The sequence below is a fragment of the Mustela nivalis genome, assembly GCF_964662115.1.
Source record: "Mustela nivalis genome assembly, chromosome: 8".
NCBI classification, from domain to species: domain Eukaryota; kingdom Metazoa; phylum Chordata; class Mammalia; order Carnivora; family Mustelidae; genus Mustela; species Mustela nivalis.
In genome coordinates this window covers 79,721,368-79,747,298 of record NC_139027.1, presented here as the reverse complement: position 1 = coordinate 79,747,298, position 25,931 = coordinate 79,721,368, and the positions used below count along the sequence as shown (strand labels likewise).

General features: G+C 38.1%; 1 protein-coding gene across 32 annotated transcripts in view; it reads left to right on the top strand.

Annotated features, from left to right (window-relative positions):
- Positions 1–25,931, top strand: part of AFF3 (ALF transcription elongation factor 3) — a 571,712-nt gene that overhangs the window by 275,195 nt on the left and 270,586 nt on the right. For all 32 annotated transcript variants that reach the window (XM_082747049.1, XM_082747043.1, XM_082747033.1 and 29 more), the window contains one exon: positions 22,492–22,539. In XM_082747049.1, coding sequence (XP_082603175.1) covers positions 22,492–22,539 — 48 coding nt within the window. The remainder of the gene's footprint in view (positions 1–22,491; positions 22,540–25,931) is intronic.

The following is a 25,931-nucleotide window of genomic DNA, read 5'->3' as shown; positions in this document are numbered from 1 at the left end:
ATGCATGCCCCTTGCTAATAGCTTAGTGATCAGGAAAGATAAAAACTAGAGCACTCTTTGTCTCCATGGTTCTTTCTAGGAGAGACTGAAGGATTTAATGAGAGGTACTCTATAAAAGTAGAACTCACTAATTTCTAACAGAATTTCAATGCCAGAAGAGGGGAGAGAGTGTAATAGTTCCTTCCTGCATGTCCCATCTCAAAACAACAGCTGAGTCATCATTTGGGAATTTATTGAAAGAGTAACCTTGCTCCAGATATGTTATCTTCAAAATCCTTTGAGAGATGTTAATAGCATTAAGATATGCTTAGGTATTATTTGATACCCAAGTAATCAAAAGTCTCACATTCCTGGATTGAAGATGGGATCTGTACTACATTTTCTAAAATGTTTGGGCACCAATCTGAGAAAGGACCAGGTGCCGAAAGATTTTTTGCCTTTGGATTATTTGAAACTTAGAACATAGTTTCTCAAAGAAATAATGTTATGAATAATGGTTTAGTTCCAGAATAGTCTATAGGAATCAATACATCTCACACTGTAGCTAAAATAATACTAGCATAAGATTTCAGCTGTATCAGCACTCCTTTTAGAACTTACTCTGGCTTTGTTCATTTTTCAAGGTCTAATTTTTATGTAATAAAACCTACCAATTATAAATGATGAACAACTCAATGAATTTTGATAATTTCAACATCTGTATCACCTCACCATTGGCCTTTTCTTATGTGAATTGAGATTTTCTTGGTTCTTCATATGCTCAGTAACTTTGGATTATATTTTGGACATTTTGAATATTATACAGTTATGACTGGTTGTTGTTTAAACCATATGGAGAAGGTTGATATTTTTGTTTTAGCAGGCAGTCAGTCAGCCTGGTTGGATTGAGGCTTTAGGTTCTGATATACCTTCTGAATTTTATTTTTATTTTTATTTTTATTTTATTATGTTATGTTAGTCACCACACAGTACATCATTAGTTTTTGATGTAGTATTCCATGATTCAATGTTTACGTGTAATACCCAGTACTCCATGCAATATGTTCCCTCCTTAATACCCATCACTGGTCTAACCCCAGACTGCCAAGGAAATGTCGAAAAAGAAAAAGCTAGGGGCAAAACGTTATCTGATTTCAAGCTATATGATCACCAAGACAGTGTGGTAGTGGCACAAAAACAGACACATAGGCCAATGAAACAGAATAGAGAGCCCAGATATAGACCCTTAACTCTATGGTCAACTAATCTTTGACAAAACAGGAAAAAAATGTCCAATGGAAAAAAGACAGTCTCTTCAATGAGTGGTGCTGGGAAAATTGGACAGCTACGTACAGAAGAATGAAACTCGACCATTCTCTTACACCACACACAAAGATAAACTCAAAATGGATGAAAGACCTCAATGTGATACAGGAATCCATCAAAATCCTAGAGAAAAATGTAGGTAGTAACCCCTTCTGTGAGTTTTAGTTTCAATGCCAGTTCTGTTTTCAAATCATTAGTGTGCTATTCAGACCATTCCTGTGCATGTGCCATCCAGTGTCTACCAATCCAAGAGTTCGACCTCAAAGTCTGTGGTATGCTGTTTAGAGTTACTTACTTAGTTTTACTTTGTTTTTACCTAATATCTCTTTTCTATTTGAAGATCTCATACAGGATGTCATACATTAAGTTGTCATATTTTCTTAGTCTTCTCTAAACTGTGAGTTTCTCAGACTTGCCTTATTTTTGATAACCTTGACAGTTCTGAGAAGTACTAGCTCAGTAGTTGTAGGAAACCCTCAATTTAGGTTTGTCTGATCTTTTTCTCATGGTTAAGTTGAGGTTAGGGGTTTAGGGGAACAAGACCTCAGAAGTAAAGTGCCAGTTTCATCACATGATATATAGGGTACAGACTGTCATCATGACTTACCAGTGTTGACATTAACCTTGATCATTTCACCAGTTAGTGGTGTTTGCCAGATTTCCCTCCTGTAAAGTTACCTTTCCTCGCCCTTGTCCATGCTATACTTTTGGGTCCATGCTATACTTTTGGGAGAAGAGTCCCTATGTAGAGCCCACACTTAAGAAGTGCGAGGTTATGCTCCATATCCTGGAGGGCATATTAGCTACATAAGTTATTTTAATTCTTATACACCAAAGATTTATCTGTTCTTCCCCATGAAGAGGTTGTTTTTTTTTTTTTCAGTCATTTTTAAATTTTTTTTGAAGATCTTATTTATTTATTTGATAGAGAAAGAGAAAGACATAGTGAGATAGGGAACACAAACAGGGGGAGTCAGAAAGGGAGAAACAGACTCCCTGCTGGAGCTGGGAGCCCGATGCAGGGCTCGATCCCAGGACCCTGGGATCATGACCTGAGCCGAAGGCAGACACTTAGCAACTGAGCCACCCAGATGCCCCTTCAGTCATGTTTTTTATAATCAGTATGGAATCATGGATATTTATCTCATACTTTGAGTTACAGTCCAACTACTTTATTTCGTTACTCCAGCTCTGGCCATTAGGAGCTCTTCCAGTTGGCTCCTGTGTCCCTTTGATATAGCTCCATCATTATGTTTTTGCCCATGTTTTATTGAGTTGTCTTCTCATTATCAAATTGTAAGAGTTCTTTATTTTGGCTATATGTTTTCTATCTGATAAATGTTTTACAAATATTTTCTCCCAGACTATGGATTCTGTTTTTTTTCCTTTTTTCCCCTCTCTCTCCCTCCCTCCCTCCTTCCCTCCCTTCCTTCCTTTCTTTTTTCTTTCTTTATAGCTTTGTTGAGATATAACTTATATACCATACAATTCACTCATTAAATGTGTATACTTTTTAGTATATTCAGAATTATGCAACTATCATCACAGTCAATTTTTGAACATTTTCATCACCCCCGAAAGGAACCCTTTATAAAGGGTACCCTTTATCTCTTCATTTTTCACAACATCTTTTGAAGAAAGAAATCTTTTAGTTTTAACAAAATGAAATTATTTTTTTCTCTTGAAGTTTTTGATTTTTGTGTCTTAGTTAAGAAACATTTGCCCCATCCAAGGTTATTTAGATTTTCACTTATGTTCTAGACATTTTGTATCTTAGTACTTATATTTAGGCCTAAGAACCATTTTGAGATAATTTACGAGGTATGTGGCAAGACTCAAGGTTTATCTGTTTATATATGGATGTGCAGTTATTCTAGCACCATTTTTGCATAGACTCTTTGCCTCACTAAATTATCTTTTAACAAATTACCTTCTTAATATGTAAATTGACCATTTATATGCCAGTCTTAACTATCATTTAAAAATTTTTGTTAATATTTTAAAATGCCTAAAAATGTACAGCCTACCAAGACTGAATCATGAGGAAATAGAAAGTCTAAACAGACTAATAACAAGTAAGGAGATCCAATAAACAAAGATGGCATCAATGGTAAATTTTATAATATTTAAATAAGAATTAATACCAACCCTTCTCAAACTCTTCTGAAAAAAATGAAGAGGAGGGTAGAGTTCCAAATTCATTTTACAGAACCATTGTTGCCCTGATACCAAAGCCAGATTACAAGGACACTACAAGGAAAGAAAATCAACAGAACATTAAGAGGATCCTACAACCATGATCAAGTGGGATTTTATCAGTGGGATACAAGGATAGTTCAACATATACACATCAATAAATGTGATATGCCACATTAACACCATAAAGGGTAAAGATCTTAAAATAAGCCCAGGAGATGCAGAAAAAGCATTTGACAAAATTCAACATTCTGTCATGATAAAGACTCTAAACAGGTTAGGTATAGAAGAAATGTATCTCAACATTATGCAGGCCATATATGATAGCCCCACAGCTGACACTATACTCAAAAGCTAAAAGATTTTCTAAGATTAAGAATAGGAAAAGGATATCTACCCTTGCCATGCTATTCAGCATCGTACTAAAAATGCTAGCCAGAGGAATTAGACAAGAAAAAGAAGTATATTTCCAATTCTGGCATCCCAAACCTTATCATTCTTATTGTAGGGACTCTCTGGTTAGTAGAGAAGAAAGGGGCCAAGCTCTATCAACAGGCAACTATATTCTGGTTATATACTTTCACTTCTACAAAAATAAAATGCCCCTCTAGGCCAAAGATTTACTAGGTGTCCTGAATATAGGGGACAAAGGCAAACGTGATTGAAGGTTGCGAGCTATAACCAATGTTTATGTGTTTATGTGGATTTGGTTGTGTGGATTTTTCTGCAATAAGTTTATAATTCCACAGCTATATAACATGCTGATTTGTCTTGCCTAACTTGTTTTTATATTTATTCTTTTTATTCTGTTTATTACTCTGGCTGCATGGGACTTAAAGGGTTGCTAAAGACAATCAAGATTGCTAATCAGTCAAGACATAAAAATCATTCATCAAAAGAAATAGACAAATGAATATGAAAAAGTTTTAGAAGACCACAGAACTTTCTCCAATGGTAGTAATACCCATGGCCATGTGCATCAGGAACCCCTTTGATGGCTGATTGGTAGACACAACTAAAGAGGAGCAGTAGATTTGCAGATTATTGGAAATCACTGAATACAGGCAAATCTATTCCTACTGCAGTTTTTGCATTTGTTAGGGTGATGTTTATCATTTATATCATTAAATTTAGAGAACTTAAGTGTTTGGCAAATATTCCTATTGCTTGACTTCTTCGGATTCTTCCTAAACTATTCATTAAGTTGTTTAAATATGCTTCATTACTTTAAAAAGTCTTCTGTGTTTCAGATACAAAAGCAACTTTAGCATTTAAAATGTATCCACCAGACCCTGACCATTTGAGGTAACACTGATTTTTACATATGAGTTAATCTGGTAATTCAATAATCATGTATCAGGGTCCTGCTGTATCCATAAGACACTGTATGAAGGTGCTGAGTTGAATGGAGTTAGTCTCTAATTCATTTGAAACCCCAGGGATTTCCATTATAAATTTGTAATTCTTTAAGTCTTTGTACATTTTGTAATTTGACCAAACACCCAAGGAATGGGTTTATGAGATGAGTTAATGAACTATAATATAACTAATGGGCTTCAGGTTGCTTTTCTATCTTACAGATTAAAATATTTATCACCAGCTCTTTACTTGACTTGCCGGATGCAGATCCTCAATGTTAGTCAGCCACTGTATCAGGTGCAATTGGTCTGTCCTTGGACAAATGCTCGGAAGTGTACTCTAGCATAAACTCTGCTTCTGTGACTGAATTAACTCATTTCTCCGGTGGTGGGTGCTTTCGGTTAAGCAGTAAGGCATATTCTCTGTTGCTGACAATGTAAACGATAGCTTTATAAATGTCACTTTAAAAGTTAACCTGAAACTTTAGATCTCTGACGTATTGTGGGGCAGGTTAGGTTTTGTTGATCTTAATCTGAGAGGTACTGAGATCTGAGAAGTACTAGCCCAGTATTTGTAGGAAACCCTCTCTTTCTCAAAAACTGCATTCTCAAAAACCACGCTTGCAGTGTTAACCACTCAGACCCACTCAGTGTCCTCCATTTGTTCACAGTTTTCCCAGCTTTGGCTGTCATTTTGTTGTGTGCTTCTGGAAGAGTTTGCCTTTAGACTACCTCTGTTCTTTAGAGTTTCAGGCACTTCTCCAAGAATCTCTTCTTGATGAGGCAAGAGAGCTCTTTCTACCCCAAACATATATTGTTCATTTCTTAACCTTGAAAAGTCAACTCATTTGTTCCCATCTGAACAATAAAGTATTGCACATAATAGCATTTGAGAGCTCAAACTTGGCCTGCAAAGTTGGATTTGGACTGTGGCCCTTCCACATCCTGGTTGTATGACCTGCAAGAAGCTCCTCTTCTACAAAATGTGGATAATAACAGTATCCACTTTGTAAAATTGCACTAATTGAATGATATGATGAATGTAAAGCACTTAGAACTGTGCTCAGAAAACTGCGGTACTCAATGAAGTTAGCTTATCAGTACTGAGGTTGTGAGATCAGTAGGGATAAATCAATAAACCTAAAACAAGATGTGTTCCACAAGTTATATATAGTCACCTACATGTCCCTTTTCCTGGAAGAGTTGACTCAGTCTTCCTCACTACATTATCTTCTGCGTCAGAAAGGGTGAAATGAATAATACAGTTTTAGGTATAATTCAAGAAGCTGTAAACACCAAGGAATTTAACAGAAAAAAAAAAGTACTCAAATAGGAAAAAGAAACATGTTTTGGAAACCGTTGGGTTGAAGTAGAAAATGCAAGCAGGGTAATTTTTTTTTTTTTTTTTAACCTGCTGTAGGGCCATATGGTTGCTGAATGTGTTGATGCTGGTTTTAAGATTCTTGAGTATTTTAAACTTGACATGTTATTTTTTTAATGATTTCAAACATCATTTCTTTCAGAGCCTTTTCCCAACGTTGCCGTAATACTGAACAGATGGCTCAGCAGCATCTACATTTGCATTTTGCTATACTGCCATGTTATTTGCAAAATTTCTTATCAAAAACCTGTGATTCTTTCTCTACCTTTTCAGAATGGCTGCAATGAAACTGTAAATAGGTTCTTCCCAGAGTCTTGGGGATGTCGTAGAAACGGAGATCACATATTGCTTCTTCTTTGCAATTTTATGTTGTTGTATTTTGGGGTTTTATACCTACCATTATTAGTATACTCTCTCATCTTAAACTGCCCCTTTTTTCCAAATGACTACAAGTCCTCATCATACCATTGTGATACAAGTAGAAACGAGGTGATGTTAGCGCTGAAAGGAATCTTGAAGATTATACCAGCCAGCCCTTTCATGCCACCTGTTTACTGTTCCAGCAATTGCTCGTCACTGTCTGAAGCTGTCCTGTTTATTTCCTTTATTTGTTGTCCACCTCTTCCATAGAATGTAAGCTCCACGAGAGCTAGATCTCTGTCTGATTTGTTTATCACCTACCACCTCGTCCCTAGTGGGCACCCAGCATTGGTTCCCAGTGCTGGCTCAGTGTTGGTGCCCATTAATAAGTAATTCTCTAGATGCTGAAATTCTTTCACATGCAGAATATGAATTCTGTGAACATAATAGCTTTCCCTAATCTTTTTACTTTTATTTTACCTAGTTATAGTTTTAAGAAGGCTTTTCCAGGAGTATTCTCTTGATAGTCTTTACTTCCTTGTTTTTTATGGTTGCTTTTTTTTTTCTTTTTAAATAAAAAATGACTACGTGCATAAAAACAGGTAGTCCTGTAGGAGGTTTGTGAGGGTTTTTTATTTTTATTTTTCACTTTGGGGGCACAGTGGGATTAGTGCCAACATAAAGGCATTTTCTTGCTTAACAGATTGAAAAGACATGGGAAGCAGGAGGAGCTGTATTGATCAGAGCGGACTGTAGACCTTTCCTTTTCAATGCATGTGATGATGAAAAATAAACCCACCAATATCTCTATTAAGATTCTTTGATTTTTTTCTCTTCAGTGAGGACTGCTGGGGTGCTTCTTCTGCTCAGAGGGTGGTTAATGCAGCAAGCCATGCTATGTCTGACTGCTGGCTTCCTGGTTCACATTCATCGGGTTTACCCTTGATTGTTGCTGTTCCCAGCCCATGACCTGCCTTAAATATCTCTGTGACTTCAGGTTAGGAAGTAGTCTGAGATGTGTTCAGTCTTAGCTTTGCATGTAGAACAAATAGAGAACATTTTAATATGGAAGGTCACGCGATGCTATATTGAGAAGAGGATCATTTGCTCTAATTATTGCAAAGTGTTGACAGGTTATTTGTCAGTCGAGTAACAAATTCTGTCAGCTCAGAGGTACAGTGGGAGGTGAAGAACCACTTTCATTGGTACAACCATGTGTCTAGAAAGCATTTTAGGCTTCATCAAGTAGGTCTTTTTAGATATTAGAGTTTCTGTGAAAAGGGACAGGAGCTTCATCTCCGCCGAATGAAAACTTTGATTTTTCTAAAGCCAGAATTACAAAAGGATTTTAAAAGTGAGAGTCTTTATACTGTGGTTTATATTTCCCACTTCTGAGCCTAGATTTTGCCACAGGCAAGCCCATGAGAAACCTCCAACAGAGCTCGGAGTAGGAGATAAAGTGGCGTGGAGAATAAACTCCAGCCCAAATGCAGGAATGAAAAAAAAATTTTTTTAATACTTTTTTTCTGGCCTTCACAATACACCAAATGGTTTTCATAAAACATTTATGCAGGTAAGATTTGAGGAAACAGGGAGAGAACATGAAAGTCAGCAGCTGCAGCTCAGCCCTTAGCAGTACGGTAGGATTAGTTAAGTCCTACGGAAGTGTGGTGTTTCGTGGGCTCCCTGTTACTCACTACCTCACCTTGGACAATCTCACCTGTCTTAACATGAAGCTTTACTTATGATGAGCCCTCAGGCAGGGCTCTGCCTTACAGGGTTAAGTGTATAATAAGTACTGCTTTAAGTGTTGTAGTTTCCTCAATGAGCTTAACCCTTTGTTTGCTGCACCCTGTGGCCGTGTAACCTTACCGTCTGTGTAAATGAATACTAATTATCATTAAAAGCCAATCTTCTCATTATGTTCCAATGGATGGCATCTTTTATAGCTTGCTAATTATAAGCACACAGAACTAAAGTGCTTGAAGTTAAAGAATGTAAACAGAGCTGTAGTAGATTTTCATGCTGAATTCTTTTATTGATTAATTGTTAATTAAAATTTCTCCAGTCTCTACCCAGTTAATCCATTTAATTTATTATATACTGTAATAACCCTGATTCTGTATTTGTGGATTGTACTTATGGAATATTCTTTTTATTCTCTTAAGAGGATTTATTCATAAATAACTCATACAGACTTAAAGTACTATGCTAAACCAGAAGGTATAGAAATTCACCATTCAACATTTTATTAACCAATACTTGGTTAGAAATGACCATAATTACAGTCTTACAGTTGGAAAGAATCTCACACTGAGAGGTGTGAGGTAACAGCTAACTTCCATTCAGAGTCATTTAACTTCTGGTTGAACATGTAATCAATTGAGGAATCATAACCATTCTCTTTAGATGGTCCTGCTTGTGAAAAAAAACTTTGAAGAAGCTAAAATGATCCCTGTACCTTACCCTCTTTGGCCCATACTGCCATGTCTGGAATGACCCAGAATAAGCTTAACCTCTTTTCCCTAACAGTGCCCTTTAGATGTGTAAGATGTCTGGTGTGACCCATTTAATTCTTCTCTCCATGACAGATTATTTCTATTTCCTTCAGCTAGTCCTCAAATGTTGAGACCCTTCAATAGTCCTGTCCTTTTCTAGACTCATGGAACTTTCACTCAGCAATGAAAGGAAAAAAGAAACACACAATGCTAAGAATAATGAGATTCTCATAATGGAAGGAAAAAATACTACAGATTTATAGGTAGGAAAGGAGATGAGGGAAGGAGCAAACCTGGCCCAGTATTAAAACCTCTCTAAATCAGCATAGATAACATGCACACCCGATGAACAGATTATATATAAACATAATGCCCCATCCCACATTCCCAGTCCTTTTACCCTGTTCTTATTTTCCTGCATAACATTGCATCTTCTAGTATACTATATGATTTATTTGTTTATTATTTTATTGTCTCCTTTCATTAGAATCTAAACTCCATGAGGGCAGGAATGTTTTCTGCTACATTAAGTTATGAATCCCTAGCATCCAGATCATGCTAGACACATAGCAAGCACTCAACAAAAATTTACTGAACAGGGCGCCTGGGTGGCTCAGTGGGTCGAGGCCTCTGCCTTCGGCTCAGGTCATGGTCCCAGGGTCCTGGGATCGAGCCCCGCATCGGGCTCTCTGCTCGGCGGGGATCCTGCTTCCTCCTCTCTCTCTGCCTGCCTCTCTGCCTGCCTACTTGTGATCTCTGTCTGTTAAATGGATAAATGGAATCTTTAAAAAAAAAAAAAAAAAAAATTTACTGAACAGTATTTATTGCTTAGGTATGGCTGTTCAGTTAGCTACTGATCCATCTAACTAAACTAACAACCAATTCATGTTTCTGTCTTGCCCTCTGGGAGCTTTAGTAAGACCTTGACAGATGCCATGCAGAAATCCTGATATATTTAAGATGGGAGGAAATTGTAGAGATAGCATCATCTGGTCTTTGCCCACTCATGTTGGCTCCTGGTAATCATTGCTTTCTTTTCTAAGTATGGAAGTATTCTTTTTGTAATTCTTATAAAATAATTATTCAGATGTACTGTTCAGCTCTAATGTCGAAGGAAACCTGTTCAGTGACCTTTATAATGGTATTGGCTCATTTAGTCTTTACCTCATATAGTCCTTATATTTAGAAGGTACTAGTATCATCCCTGTTTACCAATGAGATTAGTGTGGTCTAGAGAAGTTAGGTAACTTTAGGGCGGGGCAAATGTAAAGTGGCTAAAAGCATTCTCTTAGTCTTGCCTCCTAACCCACACTTAAATTCCCTCCTAGTTGGTTCTATGCCTTTTTACTTTGAAGATCATTCTTGATGTGAAAGCAGAAGATAGAAGTTGAATTATTTTTTTTTCTGTCATCTGTTGATGTTGTGATGTTTCACACACCACCATCTCCCTAAGCAGTGACCATCCTTTATTTTTTTTTTTTAATAATTGAAGTATAATTGACAGTTATATTAGTTTCAGGTGTGTAGCATACTGATTCAACAGTTCTATACATTACTGAGTGCTCACCACAGTAAGCTGTAGTCACCATCTGTCACCACCTGTTCTTACTCTTTACACTACCTTACAGGTTTTTCAAGGCCCTCTCTGGTTGCATATTACATTAAACAGTCTGTATCTTTTAGTCCTTTACAACTGTTAAGTTTCTATGTGTCTCTTTCCTATTGCCTAAAGAAAGTGGTTTCTAAATATCATCTACTTTCCTAGTGCTAGAGATCAAGTCCATAATCAAACATGGCACATTTTTTATTGGTATTATATTAGAAATGAGGGTTTAACTGAATGATTTAAGTAGGCCTTTAAGCCACAGTTTTAAATAGAAAGTAACTGTGACTAATTTTCATTCATACTTTGACTTAATTTGACTGCTCTTGTTGGTATATATGACAAAATGATCATTTTTGGTTAAGTTGTTCCAACATAATCTTGGATATATTTTAATTAGATTTCGAGCCTTTTATTTTATATACACACATATACACACACATATACACAGTGAAAAATTTTCTCTATTGAATAGAGAGACATTGTTGATGCAGAAATTTGCCTTATGTATCAATTTTATACTCTTAACAGTCTACTAAGAAAAGTCCAAGAAGCGAAAGGTTGTGAAATGAAAAGTGACCTAGGCACAGAGTCTTGTTCCCAATGTTTCCCAGTTTCTGAAGATCTCACACACGGTGTTAGCTAACATCAAAGAGGGAATGTCTGCATTCTGTCCAAACAGAATCTTGCCATAATGATCACAGCACATTTAGAATGTGGTATTTATTTCTTATTGAATTTTTGTTTAAACTTTTGTTTTTCCCCCTCTGAATAACAACTCCGAGGGATTTTGTGATACCAGTGAGGGTGTGAAGATACAGAGAGATTGTCTTCTCACTGGGCTTTGCACAGAAGCTTTGGAATTGGGATAGAAAACATCTCTGCCATCTTTACGGTAGGGTCACAGGAGCTGATGTGTCTCTTCTCTTCCTGAATTCCCCAGCAAGGACCACCAGAGTTTGCTTTATCGGGTGACTTTTACACAGAAATTCAGGTGTCAGTAGACACTTCAGGGACCTTCTGAGTTCTGCCTTGATAGCAGAAAGGGCAGATGTATGGATTAATGTTCTAGGTTCAGCCTCAGGGACACCAGGTTCCACAGGTGAACAAACTCACTCTGTCTTACACTAGGGCATACATACAGGTTTTGAAGGAACTGAGTATTTTCTAGGAGTGGAAGGGGAAAGATAAAATCCATTGCCATTATGACATGCCTCTTTCAATAGCCTGTAAATATTTTCGAAGACTAACAGTTAAAGCTACATCAGAAGAGTTCAGAATAAAAATGTTGTAAATGTGCACAAGTAAAAAAAAGAAGAAAATCTTTAAGAATGGCATTGTAGGTGGATTTTTTCTAAAAAATATAAAACTTTGAGTGTTAAAAAAATCCTCACCAGCTAATAGAAATACATACCAGTTTCTCATTCAGGCTTTTCAGGGCTGCCTGCTCCCACCTCTCAGGTCAGCCTCATATTCAGCTGGATTTCTTCATTTAGCTTTTATTTATAGCCTATCTCCTCACTGAGCATGCATAGAAGCAGTTGATGTCAGACGCAAACGGGATGAACTCTGTTCTGAGGGTCAGCCAGACCTGAGACCTTTGTGAAAAGGTGAGACAATAATGAAGAAAGATTTATGGAGAAACATGACATACTGAGAGTTACTTGTGAATCTGTCCTTTATTTCTTTTATCCAAGTACATAATTAAAATTAATAGAAAGTGCAAACAGAACATAGTTAAATACATCGTGCCACTTCTGCCATTTACAACAGTCATTTCAATTCATGGCTGAAAGAGTGTTGATCATCTCTCTTACTGTAGGATACCGGGTAGAGAAGCCCTAAGTATCTTTAAGTGGCTAATTTCTTCAGCCACATCAGATTACTCTCTCCGTCTTGTGAGCTTTTGTGTTCAGAATTTCTTGATTGGAAAAGAAAGCCATGCTCCCAACTATAAATGATACTCAAATGTGTTTTTTCCTCTACATCTCCCTCCATCAATTAAGGGGGGGAAAAGGAGGAGATGTTAAAGGGAGGCACTTATCAGCAAGCCTTCTGCTACCTACAAAAAAACACATGATTTGTTGTTAGATTACATAGATGGGGCACAGGATGAAATTCAGGAAGATGTTAAAAAGGAAGTGGTATGTTTCCGAAGCCTCACTGAAGTCTGCCTATCATGTGAGGGTTTAATAGCATCAGCATTGTCACTCACCTGAGCCCATGTGGTCTTCTTCTTGCTCAGAGTAATGACTGCACAGTTGTAGATGAAAGAACACAGAGATCTTGAAGTGTTCTTGTCAGTGTCAGATTACAGGTGGAAGGCACGTGTTCGCTATTACTGTTATGTGGTTTCTTTGCCCAGCTTTGACAGGACAGTGGAAGATGGCTCTGATATACATGACTCAGGCACTTTATTGAGACATGACTCCGTGGAAAGCACTCAATATCAATCAGTAATCAGGATGTGGAACCACTGTCTCTGGTTCTAATGGCTTTATGCCATCAGTAGATTTTTGACAAGGTCAGTGCACTGGCAGACCACTTACCTTTCCGACAACCAAATGCACTTTTAACAACAAGCTCTGATTGAGGTCACTAATTTTCATTATATAAATGATAACATAATTGAAAGACCTTGTCCTCTAAGAATCTGATAGAAAATCAATTATTAACTCTTTAATAATATTGTCTGTTGATAGCAAGCTAATACTTGTTCTCTAATTTACAGATAACAGTATGAAAATTAGGGAAGTCACATAACTTGCTAAGGGCTTTTGCAGTAATGTATATAAGCTTAATTTTGATGAAGCAAATGTATGTTGTTGTTCTAAGAATTTGTTTTTAAGTTAACTCTGGTGATTTATTTGGGAGGGATGGGAAAGGTAAAGCAAAGACATCCCTTTGTAATGTAGATGACCGGCCATATTACATATAAAGTGCAAGAATGTATTTTTTTAAAAAAGATTTTATTTATTTATTTGACAGCTCACAAGTAGGCAGAGAGACAGGGAGTGAGAGTGGGGGAAGCAGGCTCCCTGCTGAGCAGAGAGCCTGATGTGGGGCTGGATCCCAGGACCCTGAGATCATGAGCTGAGCGGAAGGCAGAGGCTTTGACCCACTGAGCCACCCAGGCACCTCATGAGACTGTAATTTTTTTAAAAAAAGTCTCTTTTTAAAAATATATTGGCTTCTTATTTATTTATTCATTCAACTAACATCAACAGGCGCCTATGACACTGTACCAGGCACTCTGCTAGGAACTGGTCAGAAACATATAAATGAGAGATACTATTTCCACTGTAAAATCTACTCATATAAGTAAATGATACTTATCAATGGTTTTCTCATTCTATTCTTTTCAGTTCAGTAAAATATTTGTTAATACAATAAAATCATATTTAAAAAGCTAATGTGAAAGGGACTGGAGAGAAACTGCTTAGTAGGTACAGAATTTTACTTTGAATTGATAGAGATGTTTTGGAATTAGGCAGAGGTGATTGTCATCTATAACATTGTGCCCTAAACGTTTGTACTAAATGCCCCTGAATTATACACTTATTTAATGTGACTGATTTTCTGTTATGTGACTGCCATCTCAGGTTTTTTTTTTTTTTTTAATTAATGCAGTTTGTGGTTTATTTCTCTTGATATTATTTATTTGGCTTTGTAATATATATATTGGAGTGGAGAAATCTAGCTTAGCCCCTTTCAGGTATTTTGTTGTTGTAGTTTTCAAAAGAATTCTGAAGATTTTTCTTACAGGTCTTGAACATTTCTAGTGAAGGCTCTTACTTATTTTTCTGGATATTGTGAGTGGGATTTTTTTCATATTTTTAAATTCTTTATTGCTGCTACACAGGAGAGCTCTGGAGCTTTGACAGTTTAGTTTACATCCAGCCTGTTTTAATCTCCCTTTTTAATAAGACTCAGTAGAATCTTGGATTTTTCTAGGTATCTGACCAAACATCTTTAAGCTGAGATGATCCCGGTTTTACATATTTTCCTTAGTGATGCCGTACTCTAAAAGTTCCCTAATATTGAATATTAAACCATTTTGCATTCCCTAAAATGAATCCCACTAATTATTTTGATATTTTATTGAATTATATTTAATAATCTGTTGAGGATTTTGCATTTATCTTCATAAGGGGGTATTGATTATTCTCTTAGGTTAGGTTTTTATACTAATTTAATAAAATCACTCATAGCTTTCCATTACTGACTACTCTGGAAGACAAAATATATAGAATTAGGTTCCCTTGAAAGTTTGAAATGCTTCACTCTAAAACTATCTGACTTGAAGCCATATTTGAAGATAATTTTGAATTTAATATAATCTGTACTCTCACGGTTATGGTTATGCTCTCTTCTTTATTTCTTAAGTGCATTGTTTTGTTTTTTAGAAAGTTGCTAATTTCATCAAAATTTTTCATTTCTTAGTATTGTGTTCTTTTTAATATTAATATTAGTATCCTCTTATAATTTCTTTCATATAATTTATCCTTCCATATACTTTATGTTTATTTGGGCTTGCTTTTTACTGAACAGATTTTTAAGTGACTGTTGTTTTAGGTGGTGTGTTTTGTTTTTAAGAAATTACATTTTAGCTTTGTAAACTGTACTGATTTTTCATGTTGCAAATATTTCGTTGGTTTTCTCTTTGTGTTGTTTCCTCCTTTTTGTATCTCTTTTGATTTTAAATTTTTAATTGAGTGCCTACCACCTAAACTTTCTTTTAAACCATAATGAAATTTGTGTGTGTGTGTGAATTTTTCTATAAGAATATTTTGGGGTATCCCATAATTTTCTTTTGTGGTATTTTAATTTTACTTTTCTGGGGCTATAAAGAGTTATTTATAAGTGTGTGATATTTGTTTTATTCCAAGAATTCTAGGAGATTTTTATGCCTGTACAGTGTTTAATTTATAGCTCCATCGTTTTGATAACTTATGGTTAAAGAGTCTGGGCTATAAAACAACTACTTTTTTGGAATTTTTTTGAGCCCTCTTGTAGCTCATTATATGACTGCTGCAATGACTGCCACCATGGTAACTGTCTCATGTATGCTTGAAAAGCTGGGGTTCCTGCCTATGTTCATAATGTCTAACAATTTAGGCTTCTTCATTTTATTTAATTTTTCAAATTTTCTGTCTCCTCATATGGAGGAGGGTGCAACATCCTTTTTCTATTAGGAACAATACAGGTAGATTAAACATTTCCAAATGCAACAATTGTATGTCTCTGCCTTTCTCCTAGCATACCTTATTTTTGATGCTCTATTAATGCCTAGACTATTTTTTCCTCATTCTGTATTTTGCTCTCCAATTCCTCTTTTTTTTTTTTTTGCTATGAACTGTCCTTTAGTTGATATTAATATTGTCACTACCTGTCATCATTTTGTTTGCATATTTGTGATACTATCTTTGTACATTTTTCTTTTCTTATTACTCTTTTTGCTTATTTTTTCTCTCATTGTATAAATACCTTGATGATAGCGTAACAGTAGAGTCAGAGAGGAAAGGATGGATGTGAGTGGCAGAGAAAAAGGTGCCCTGTTTTGCTGAGCAGATTCAGGGGATAAGAGGGGACTGATGAGGGATAAAGCAGGTTTTCAGCTTGGGTGGTTGGGAGCAGAGTATAGCCTCAAAATGGGAGATACTAGGTTGGATGTAAGATAGGCTGAATTTGAGAGAGAGAACTGACCGGGTTCCTCCCTATCCGTAGGTGACACTGGCCTCAGGTAAGGCTGGGAATACAGCCAGTGGCTGGGCTGCATGTAGAATTACGGTCATCCCTGAATTCAAGCTTAGATCCTCACCCACTGCTTTGGTGGCACTGATGGCATATCTCATTTCTTTGTAACTCAGTTTTTTTTTTTTTCTTAATCAAGACTAGTAAGACTTATTTAAAAATACTTCTGTGGAAGAGTTGAAGAGCATGCATGTGATAAACAATGTTTTAATGCTTGAGGGCCTTTTGAGTGCTTGCAGACAAACAAAGGCATTGTAACTGTGAAGTAGCGCTATTTTAGAATGAAAGTTCCGCCTTAAGTGTGTCTGATGAAGAGTTAAACTATTTTTGAAAATAGGACGTGTACAGCTTCATCTATGCAGTGAAATGCCATTTCCAACTGATTTGATCGAGCCTTTTCTCCTTAAGCCTTGCTTGCTTCTTCCAGTGCTCTGTGCTTGGCATGGTAATTAGGGACTTCTGCTCTCAGTGATAGGATGCTCCTGGCTATTTCTCCAGCTCTACTTTCCCACAGCTTAGCTCCTTACATTTCCCTGGCAGGGTGCGTGGTGTGTATTTTTAAGTGGTAGGATTTGGGGAAAGCAGTTCTGTGAAGAAGGAACGTGATAGACGGGGATGTAGAGCTGGAGAATCAGCTGGGGTTGCTAGCTTTTAATTGAAGTTTAGTTGGAGGTTCAATGAGGTGAGACTGTTATGACAGATTTCAAAACGTAATGATAGGAAATGGGCTGGGTTCATCAAAGTCGGAGTAAATACGGAGCAACGGCTCAGCAACTCAGCATGAAACAACAGCTACAAGCCCTCAAAAAAATATAGAGTAATTAAAATTTGCATTGTGCAGTCCTCCTTCTCAGTGGGTACCTTTCCAGGGAAAGCAATAACTTTATTGTGAAAAATATAAACACAAATTTAGAGATGTAAATTACATGCATGTTTTAATCTTGTTCATAAACACTGAAAGTTTTAAAAATGTAAATATAATCAAAGCACACAACTGCTCCTAATAGCAGATTTGAGAAAGACCTCAAGAAGTGAAAGGCCCTCCAGTCTCCCCCAGCCCTTACCCCCTGCCCACACCAATCCTACCTGCCTATCTTATCCCCTTTTGTGTATTTGGAAAAGAAGATGTGGGGTTCTGTCTTCCAATTTCACGGGACACAAATGCTTGTCTCTAATCTGTTAATATCACAGGAGGGATGGTGGGTTTAACCCTTTCCACTTCCTCTCCTATCTCTTCTCCCTTTTGTCTATGCATGTGATGTTGGAGGTTAGTAAGACACATGGGTGTTGGATGATTTGCAGCATGGAAATTTACCCAGATACTCTCCAAATTCTTTTATTTCCATATGTCAAGCATGACAGTGACCTTAAGTTGAGCCAGTTCTAAGGGTTGACCTTAGAAAGACAGTATGACATAGCAGAAGATTCACTGACCTGGTCTTGAATAAATGAGTATAAATTCTGTCTTGACTGCCTCTTGCTGCCAGAATGATTTTCGGAAAAGTCTTTCACTTCTTTGGGCCACAGTTTCTCCATCTGTTAAAGTCACTGAGTTGGCCTAAAATGAGCTCTAAGGTCCCTTCCAATTCAAACTTTCTGTAATTCTGTGTCTCATAGACACCCACTGCAATCCAAATGGGGTCCTAAAGATTCCGATTCAACACGGTACCCTTCTTAGGTCCATAGGTGGTGTGCTCAGGAGTAAGAAACTTTCCAGAAAGTGCCCAAGGACTCACCATACTGTGATGTAAGGCCAGGGTTTCTGGAGACTGTTACTAAAAGTCCTTTGTCCCGACTCCACTTCTGACACTTTCTCAGCTTTATAAGAGTCTCTCCCAGTAGGGAATGACCTGATATCTGTCCAGACCATCAAAGCTCATGGTTGGAGCAGTCATTGACATGACCCAATGTAGTAATCTTACACACTCCATCTACAGTGAAAAGAGAAGTATTTAAATAAGCAACTATAGTCTATGTCTCTCTCAGTGGATTCCCTTTTTCAGAGTAGGATAGTGGAAATTTAAAGGATGATAGGAAGAGATATTTATCAGAGCAACCTGTCATTTATATAAATCCCTTCAAATGAAATCAAAGTATGGTATTCAAGGGAAATAAAGCTTTAAGGAATCAAACCCAGAGTTTAATTTGAAGAGTCTTTTTAGTATGTTGTGTACTGAGTGAGTCTCCCAGGTGAACATGGAGTGAAGTTTTTCCTGCTCAACAGTTTTAAGGTGGAAAATAGAAAGTGTATGAGAACTTAGCATTTGCTCCGCCAGTATGTAATATGGTAGGAAAAATTGGGACTTGGAAGTAGAGTAAGTGAAATGGTTGTGAGTTTGAAGACAAACTTTTAAATGAGACCACTCATCCCCACCACTGAACTCCAAAAGAGATGATTCTAAACACTTTTGAGCCCTGGCCTGACCCTGGCAGAGACTTTACCATACAGCCTTTGTGATGATTGCCTTAGGCTTCCCTGGAAAGGAAGTAGGTTTGGGGCAAGTTCCAAAAAGAGCTCTCTGATCCAATTTGATTGGAGTATTAGAATACTGCAGTTTCCAGAAACGCCTAGGTGGCTCAATTGTTTAAGCATTTGACTCTCAATTTTGGCTCAGGTCATGATCTTAGGGTTGTGAGATCGAGCCTCTATCGAGCTCCAAGCTGAGCACTGAGCCTGCTTAAGATTCTCTTTCTCCTTCTCCCTCTGCCCCACTCCCCACCCCTCTTGCTGTCTTTAAAAAAAAAAAAAAATAGGGAATGGTGAAGTTTCTAGAGCAGTCCTGGGGTTGGGGGTGGCATTGGAGTTGGGAGGAGGGGCTTATGACATTGTGTCACCAAACTGGAACTTTTGGGGAAACAGGAGGGATGGATGTAATGAAATATTGGGTCTCCTAATCCTGTCATACTATTTAACACTGTTTTTCTTGATTTTAAGGATAGGCATGTATGTTGTGCTGAGGCACCATGAGCAAGAGTGGCTGTCTGTGCCTTAAATATTTTGTTATTAATCTTTAGTGATGGGACCAGTGTGGAGTAATTTATACAAAGATAATTTTCCTGTTTTAACTAAGACATACCAAATAATAAGGAAATATAATTCACCTAAAAATTCTCAAACAAATGGATTAAAGACCTAAATATAAAAACTAAAACTGTAAAACTCTTAAAAGAGAACATGAGCACATCTCTCAGAACCTTGGATTTAGCAGTGGCTTCTTAGATATGATACCAAGAGCAAAGGAACAAAGAAAAAGAATAGAGTGAAAAATTCATCAAAATTAAGAATTCTGTACATCCATGAACTACCAAGAAAGTGAACATACAGCCCACAAAATGCAATAAAATATGTGCAAATCATTTATCTGATAAGGGTCTAGGACTCAGAATATATAAAGAACTCTTACAACAAACAATAAAGAAGACAAAAAACCCAATAAAAAAGTGGGCAAAGGACATTTTTTCAAAGAAGATATGCAAATGAGCAACAGGCACTTGTAAAAATGCTCCACATCAATAGTAATTAGGCACAAGCATATCAAAACCACAATGAGATAACCATTTTTATACCAGTAGGATGGCTACCATCACAAATAAAACAATGCAAAACCAAAAATAACAAGTGTTTGTGAGGATACAGAGAAATTATAACCTTCATACATTGCTGATGGGAATATAAAATAGTATGGACAGGACAGAATGTAAAATAGTATGGAATGTAAAATAGTATGCCAAAAACAGTTTGGCAATTCCTCAAGAAAGCTAAGCATAGAATTGCCATATGACCCACTATTTCAACTCCTAATTATATACCCAGAAGAACTGAAAGCAGGCATTCAAACAAAAATTTGTATATGGATGTTTGTAAAAGTACTATCATAATAGCCAAAGTGGAAATATCAAAATGTCCATCAACAAATGAGTAATTTTTTAAAATGTGGTATATCCACATAGTGGAATATTATTTGTTCATAAAAAGGAATGAAATACGATGCATGCTATGATATGGAGGAACTTGAAACCATTATCCTAAGTGAAACCAGCCAGCCAGACATAAAAGGCCACATATTATATGATTCTATTTACATAAAACATCCAAAATAGAAAGATCCATAGAAACAGAAAGTAGATTCGTGGGTACTAGGAGCTTGGGAGAGAGAAGAATGGAAAGTTCCTGTTCAGAGGGCATGAAAACTTCATTCAGGGTGATGAAAAACTTTTAGAACTAGATAGTGGTGGCATTGTGACTATATTTAGTACCAGTATATTATACACTTTAAAACTGTTAAAATGGCAAATTTCCTGTTATATGTATTTTACCACACCCGTGAGAAGTTCCTAAACCATATAAACCTTGTAGAAACCCTGGTAATGAAATACATTTGACGAATGAGTTTAGGTTTGCTAAGGGATTAGATATATTTCAAGGGCTGCTTTGGGACTGGGGGAAAGCTTCTGGAAGTGAAAATGTGCATAACTAAGGGTCAGGAGCCCTTTGTTCTGGTCTAGGCACTGCTGTTATGTGGTATAGGGTGAGTCATGTAAACTTTTAGGTCCTCAGGGGACTTGGACAAATTTTCTCAGTCATGTGTGGGACCTTTTCAGACTTCACATAACTTTATACACCCTGGCCCCCTCCCCAGTGTGAAGGGTAGAATATTTCAGACAGAATACTCTGATAACAGGTAACAGGGTGGCATGGTGCACACAGGGGTGGGGAGGGTACAACAGTGTCTTCTTCCGTAAAGTCTTTGCAATAGTGTGAAGTCCTGAAGCTGATTACGGTAGTCCTCACATTCCCGAGACTAGAGGAAGAAGCTCATGTCTTCACATAGTGTGCACTGGGCATTTACAGCACATGCCGAGGACGTGTGAAGTATAGCTGAAAGACACAGAGCCCCTTAATTTGTGGAGTGTATGTTCTAGAGGGAGGAGATATCATAAAGAGTTAAGTACTGTATGAGGTGAGTACTCTGAAGAAGTAAATGATGCTGAGGCTTAGGGACAGCTGCTCTGAGGAAGTCATGAGTGACCTGTGATCTGCAGGATGACTTAGAATTAACAAGAAAACATGGAAAGGGGCAGATTTGCTTCCCTGGTGGGGAGAGCACTGTGAAGACGATGGGAGAATGGGCTTGGAGAAGATGGTGAATACAGCCTCATTCTCGAATGCCATGCTGAGTTGTGGCCAACATCACTGAATTAAAAGGCCAGAGGGAAGTATCTCCCTGAGACCACCACGGGCACTTCTACCAGCAGCTGCCGCTTTCATGTACCCACCATACCACTTCCTGTGCTCCGAGCTATGGAACCAGCAGTAACCACACAGAATCTCTGGAACTGAAAGTGCTCCCTGGTGTCGACTGCGACCCAAAGCCACCATTCCTCAGAGCCCTTAACATCTCCACAGCACAGGGCAGTGTGGGTCGCAGAACAAGTGGCTCTGGAGTGTGACACCCAGCATGCTGTGCGACTGTTGAGAGGATATTTCTCCTTTTGGTCTTTCAGTTTTCGGCTCATCAAACCAGTAAATCTGGGCTTTGAGGATGGTGAAACTACCAGACTTCTACTTAGAAAGTGGGGACAGTCTTTTGCTTAAGCCTTAGCAGCCATTGTACTCGGCCAAGCCATTGCATGTGTTTGGTGGGTGAACTGGTCCCACTTTTGCAGTGGAGACAGCATTTCCACATGTTGATGGAGCCTGGGGGTGCATGGGACAGCGCTCACACCTGCCGCCAGTTAGTTGGCTGCTGGCCTCCTAGGAGCCTGCCCCACCTAGCAGAGATGCAACTGGGGGGCCCAGAGCTGACCTGCGGGTGTGGGCGGTGCTCCTGGCTGGCATATTTGCTGGGCCGCAGGGAAGGCAGCAATCATAGCCGCGACTCAGGCTACCCTGTTAAGGAAAGGAGCTCATCACTAAGTCCCACATCAGCCACTCCCAGTACAAACTCAAGTTTAGACACTTACGTGTACTCTTTTCTTTGTAACCATAAATCTATGCTATCAGGCTTATTTTTTTTTTTTTTCCTTTGCTTTCAGGAGAGTAGATCTGGAGACACAAACAGCTGTGTTGAAGAAATAATTCGGGTAAGGATTTTTTTTTTTTTAAACAAATCTTACCAACTGGTTGGACGTAGATTCCAAATAGAACAAGGCATGTGGCTATGTTGTCAAAGGAACCTATTTTCTGTTTCTTGTTTGACGCTCATTTTTTCTGAGGGCAATCATGGAAGTTGCCTAAATGCCACTTTACAAAAACATCGCTTCTTTTTGAAATCTAGGAGCTACCCATCAACTTGATGCCTTTGTACAGGCTGAGGTGACACTGTGTTAAAGTGATCGTCTGGAAGACAGAAGAACAGAGTTGAGATGAAAAATATGGTTGTGCACTGGGCGCCTGGGTGGCTCAGTGGTTAAGCCGCTGCCTTCGGCTCAGGTCATGATCTCAGGGTCCTGGGATCGAGTCCCGCATCGGGCTCTCTGCTCAGCAGGGAGCCTGCTTCCTCCTCTCTCTCTCTCTGCCTGCCTCTCTGCCTACTTGTGATTTCTCTCTGTCAAATTAAAAAAAAAAAAAAAAAAAAAAAAAATATGGTTGTGCACACATTAGATGCCCCCATTTATCACCCTCCTGTTTAGAAGCATCCTTTAATAGTCTGTACTTTCCACTCAGGCAAGGGGTGCCTTGTTATTCTTCTCCTAAACTTAATTAGAATCAGGAGCACTCTGGCAAAGAGGTAATGCTCAGTGTCTGAAAATTTATTTCCACATTGTTTTTTTGCTTCTTACTGTGTTGCCAGTTACTTCCTATAAGGCTGTCTTTTTCCTCCTCAAAATCTCTAGTAGATACCCTCCATGAACCAGTTTCACACCCAGATTTACTCAGGTTGGGCTCTTCCGCCATATTAGTGTTTTCCTGAGTACTCAAACTTATAATCAGGATGTCATCTTCAACCCATATTTTTTCTTCACTCATATTTTTTCAGGGGAGTAACCTAATAATTTACATTCTCAGAGAACTGATATTATGCTGGGCAAAACACCAAGACAAATTAGACCAGATGGGATGGCAATTCCCTACAAAGAAAAAACGTTTATTTTAATATGTTTCTAACTTTTGGACATCCTACACACTTCTTGAATTGCTTGTGAATGACAGTAATATAATTATTTGGTTTAAAAATTTGCATTTATCATCAAATTGTTTTCAGAGGCAGGGTTTTTTTTTTTTTTCCCCCTTCCTGGAAAGCATTATTTCATAAATAAATCTTTTAACTCTCAAGTTGACCAAAATAAGGAAATTTGATCTGTTGCGTTCATAATAATTTTTGTTTTTCTGGCAAAGATTTATATAGAAAACAGCTGTCATAATGGGTAGCTTCATTTCTGGCATTTAATATATGTTAAAATACATGTTGTATTTTATATATGTGTTGTCTCTAACCCGGGGCTTAGTTTCAGATTAAACAACAAATAGAGTAAAGTATCAATATAATTTTCCTGTTTCTCTTTTGACATACTTTCATGTTTGGAGTCCAAATATTCAGTGTTTAAGCCTTCTTAAACACTGGTTTATTGGTTATGGTGTTTATATCAGCAAAGTGGTAATACTGGAACACAACAAATCCCTCTTTGGTTTCCCAATTTATAAGATCCTACCCATTCTTATCCTTTCTTCTCTTTTCTGAGGATATGGTAGAAATCTATCACCTGACCTTTCTTTTCCGTATTCTAAGTGGAGCCCGAAGTTTGAATAAGGGCTTGAGTAATTCACACAGCAAAATGGTATCATTGAGGTAACATAAAATTTCACCTTAAATACAAATAAATGCTGCAGTCAAGGGTTTAAAGCATTTTTTTTTTTTCCTCAAGAGAGCTGATCAAAACCGTATGCCCCCTGCTACCACATCTACTTCCTGATACTGGCCCTAATATTCCGCGGTGCTGTCGCTGCCATGGCCCACGTTGAATCAGGCATAGAACAAAAAGGAAAGCCTGGACCAAGCAGATAATTGATTTGGAAACACATGCAAGGTTTAGGGAAATGGAGATGATGATTTCCTCAGAAGGCAGCTGAGCCCTCTCCAAGTTCTCATCTTCCCAGAGCCCATGAGTAGCGGTCCAATGGGAAATGGTATAGGCTTAGTGGAAACAGAGGTGTTGGTGGTACCCAGGTGAGCCTTTTCTCTGCCCTCACCTGTCAGCTGGACAGGTAGTAATAGTTGGTACTGAGGGAGCTCCTAGAGGATCACATCAGTGTTCCCAGTTTTGCCCAGAATGTTTCCTTGGTTGTCCCCTGCCTCTCACTCACCAGTCATTTTCCAAGATTGTCTTTTTCTCTTGTCCTAAGCATTTCCTCTCCTCCAAACACAAGCATGGGGCTCCTTCTCTGTGGTATTTATTGTGCATCTGCCACATTGGTCTTCCTCCCACACGGTGCCCCTAATGTCTGGAACTGAGAATTCTTGATTTTGTAGAATGAATAAATGAGTGAGTGAGTGAATGAAGGAATCCTCTAAGGAAGAGTGAGTGATAGCTCACAAAGAGATTCCATTTGCTCTAAATCATGGACATGACTTATTGGTCTTTTTAGCACTGGGTTCCCATGGATAGTCTTTGTGGAGCCCAGTTTTCCTTATCACTTTCTCTCCCTTTGTGATCAGTTTATGTAAATCTGATATAGTCACAGTCACCAAGGTACTTGTTACTTAGAGCTATAACACTTAAGTGGTGGCTCTTATTGTGGAGAAGGAGCAGGTCATGAAGTTGCCTTAAAATAATGAAAATTGAGATACTCACTTAACAGGTGTTAGCATGCCCTTTCCATATGGGAGGTACTGGGAAAATAATGGTGGGCCCAACAGACATGACCCTCTTGAAACCGGCCATGTGCTAGAAGGAATAGATACTAAGTTTTATTTTTTAGTCATTTATTTAGACATTTATTTATAAATGTCTAGTGTTAATTGCGATAAGTACTCAGGGTTCTTGAGAGCCCACCATAGGGCACATGACCTCAGTTCACGTCAAGAGCAACGTCCCTGAGAAAGCAACATTTCAACTAATGGTTGGAGGATGAAAAGGAAACCGACCTAAGGAGAAGAATATTGAGGCTCCAGGCAGAGAAACAGGAAGGGTTTGGCTAGTTAGGGACCCAGCAAGGACAGTGAGCCCAGAGTGGCTAGAGAGTAAGTGGCAAAAGCCAGGCAGGACAAAATTCTAAGCCAGGTATATGGCTGTGCCTTCTCAGCCCTGTCCAAGATAAGCTTAGGGGGACAGTGAAGGACTATGAGCCAGAATGATGTGATCAGATTGGCCGTTTAGATACTCTACTCTGGCTGCTAAGCAGAATGGATTGAGGGGAGGAGGGGAAGAAGAGAAGAGTGAGAGGCTGTTGCAGCTGGCCCAGAGGATAGATAGATGCTCGGTGGGGCACTCAAAGGCCTGGGAATATTAAGGGTGATGCTATTTTGTGGGGGTGG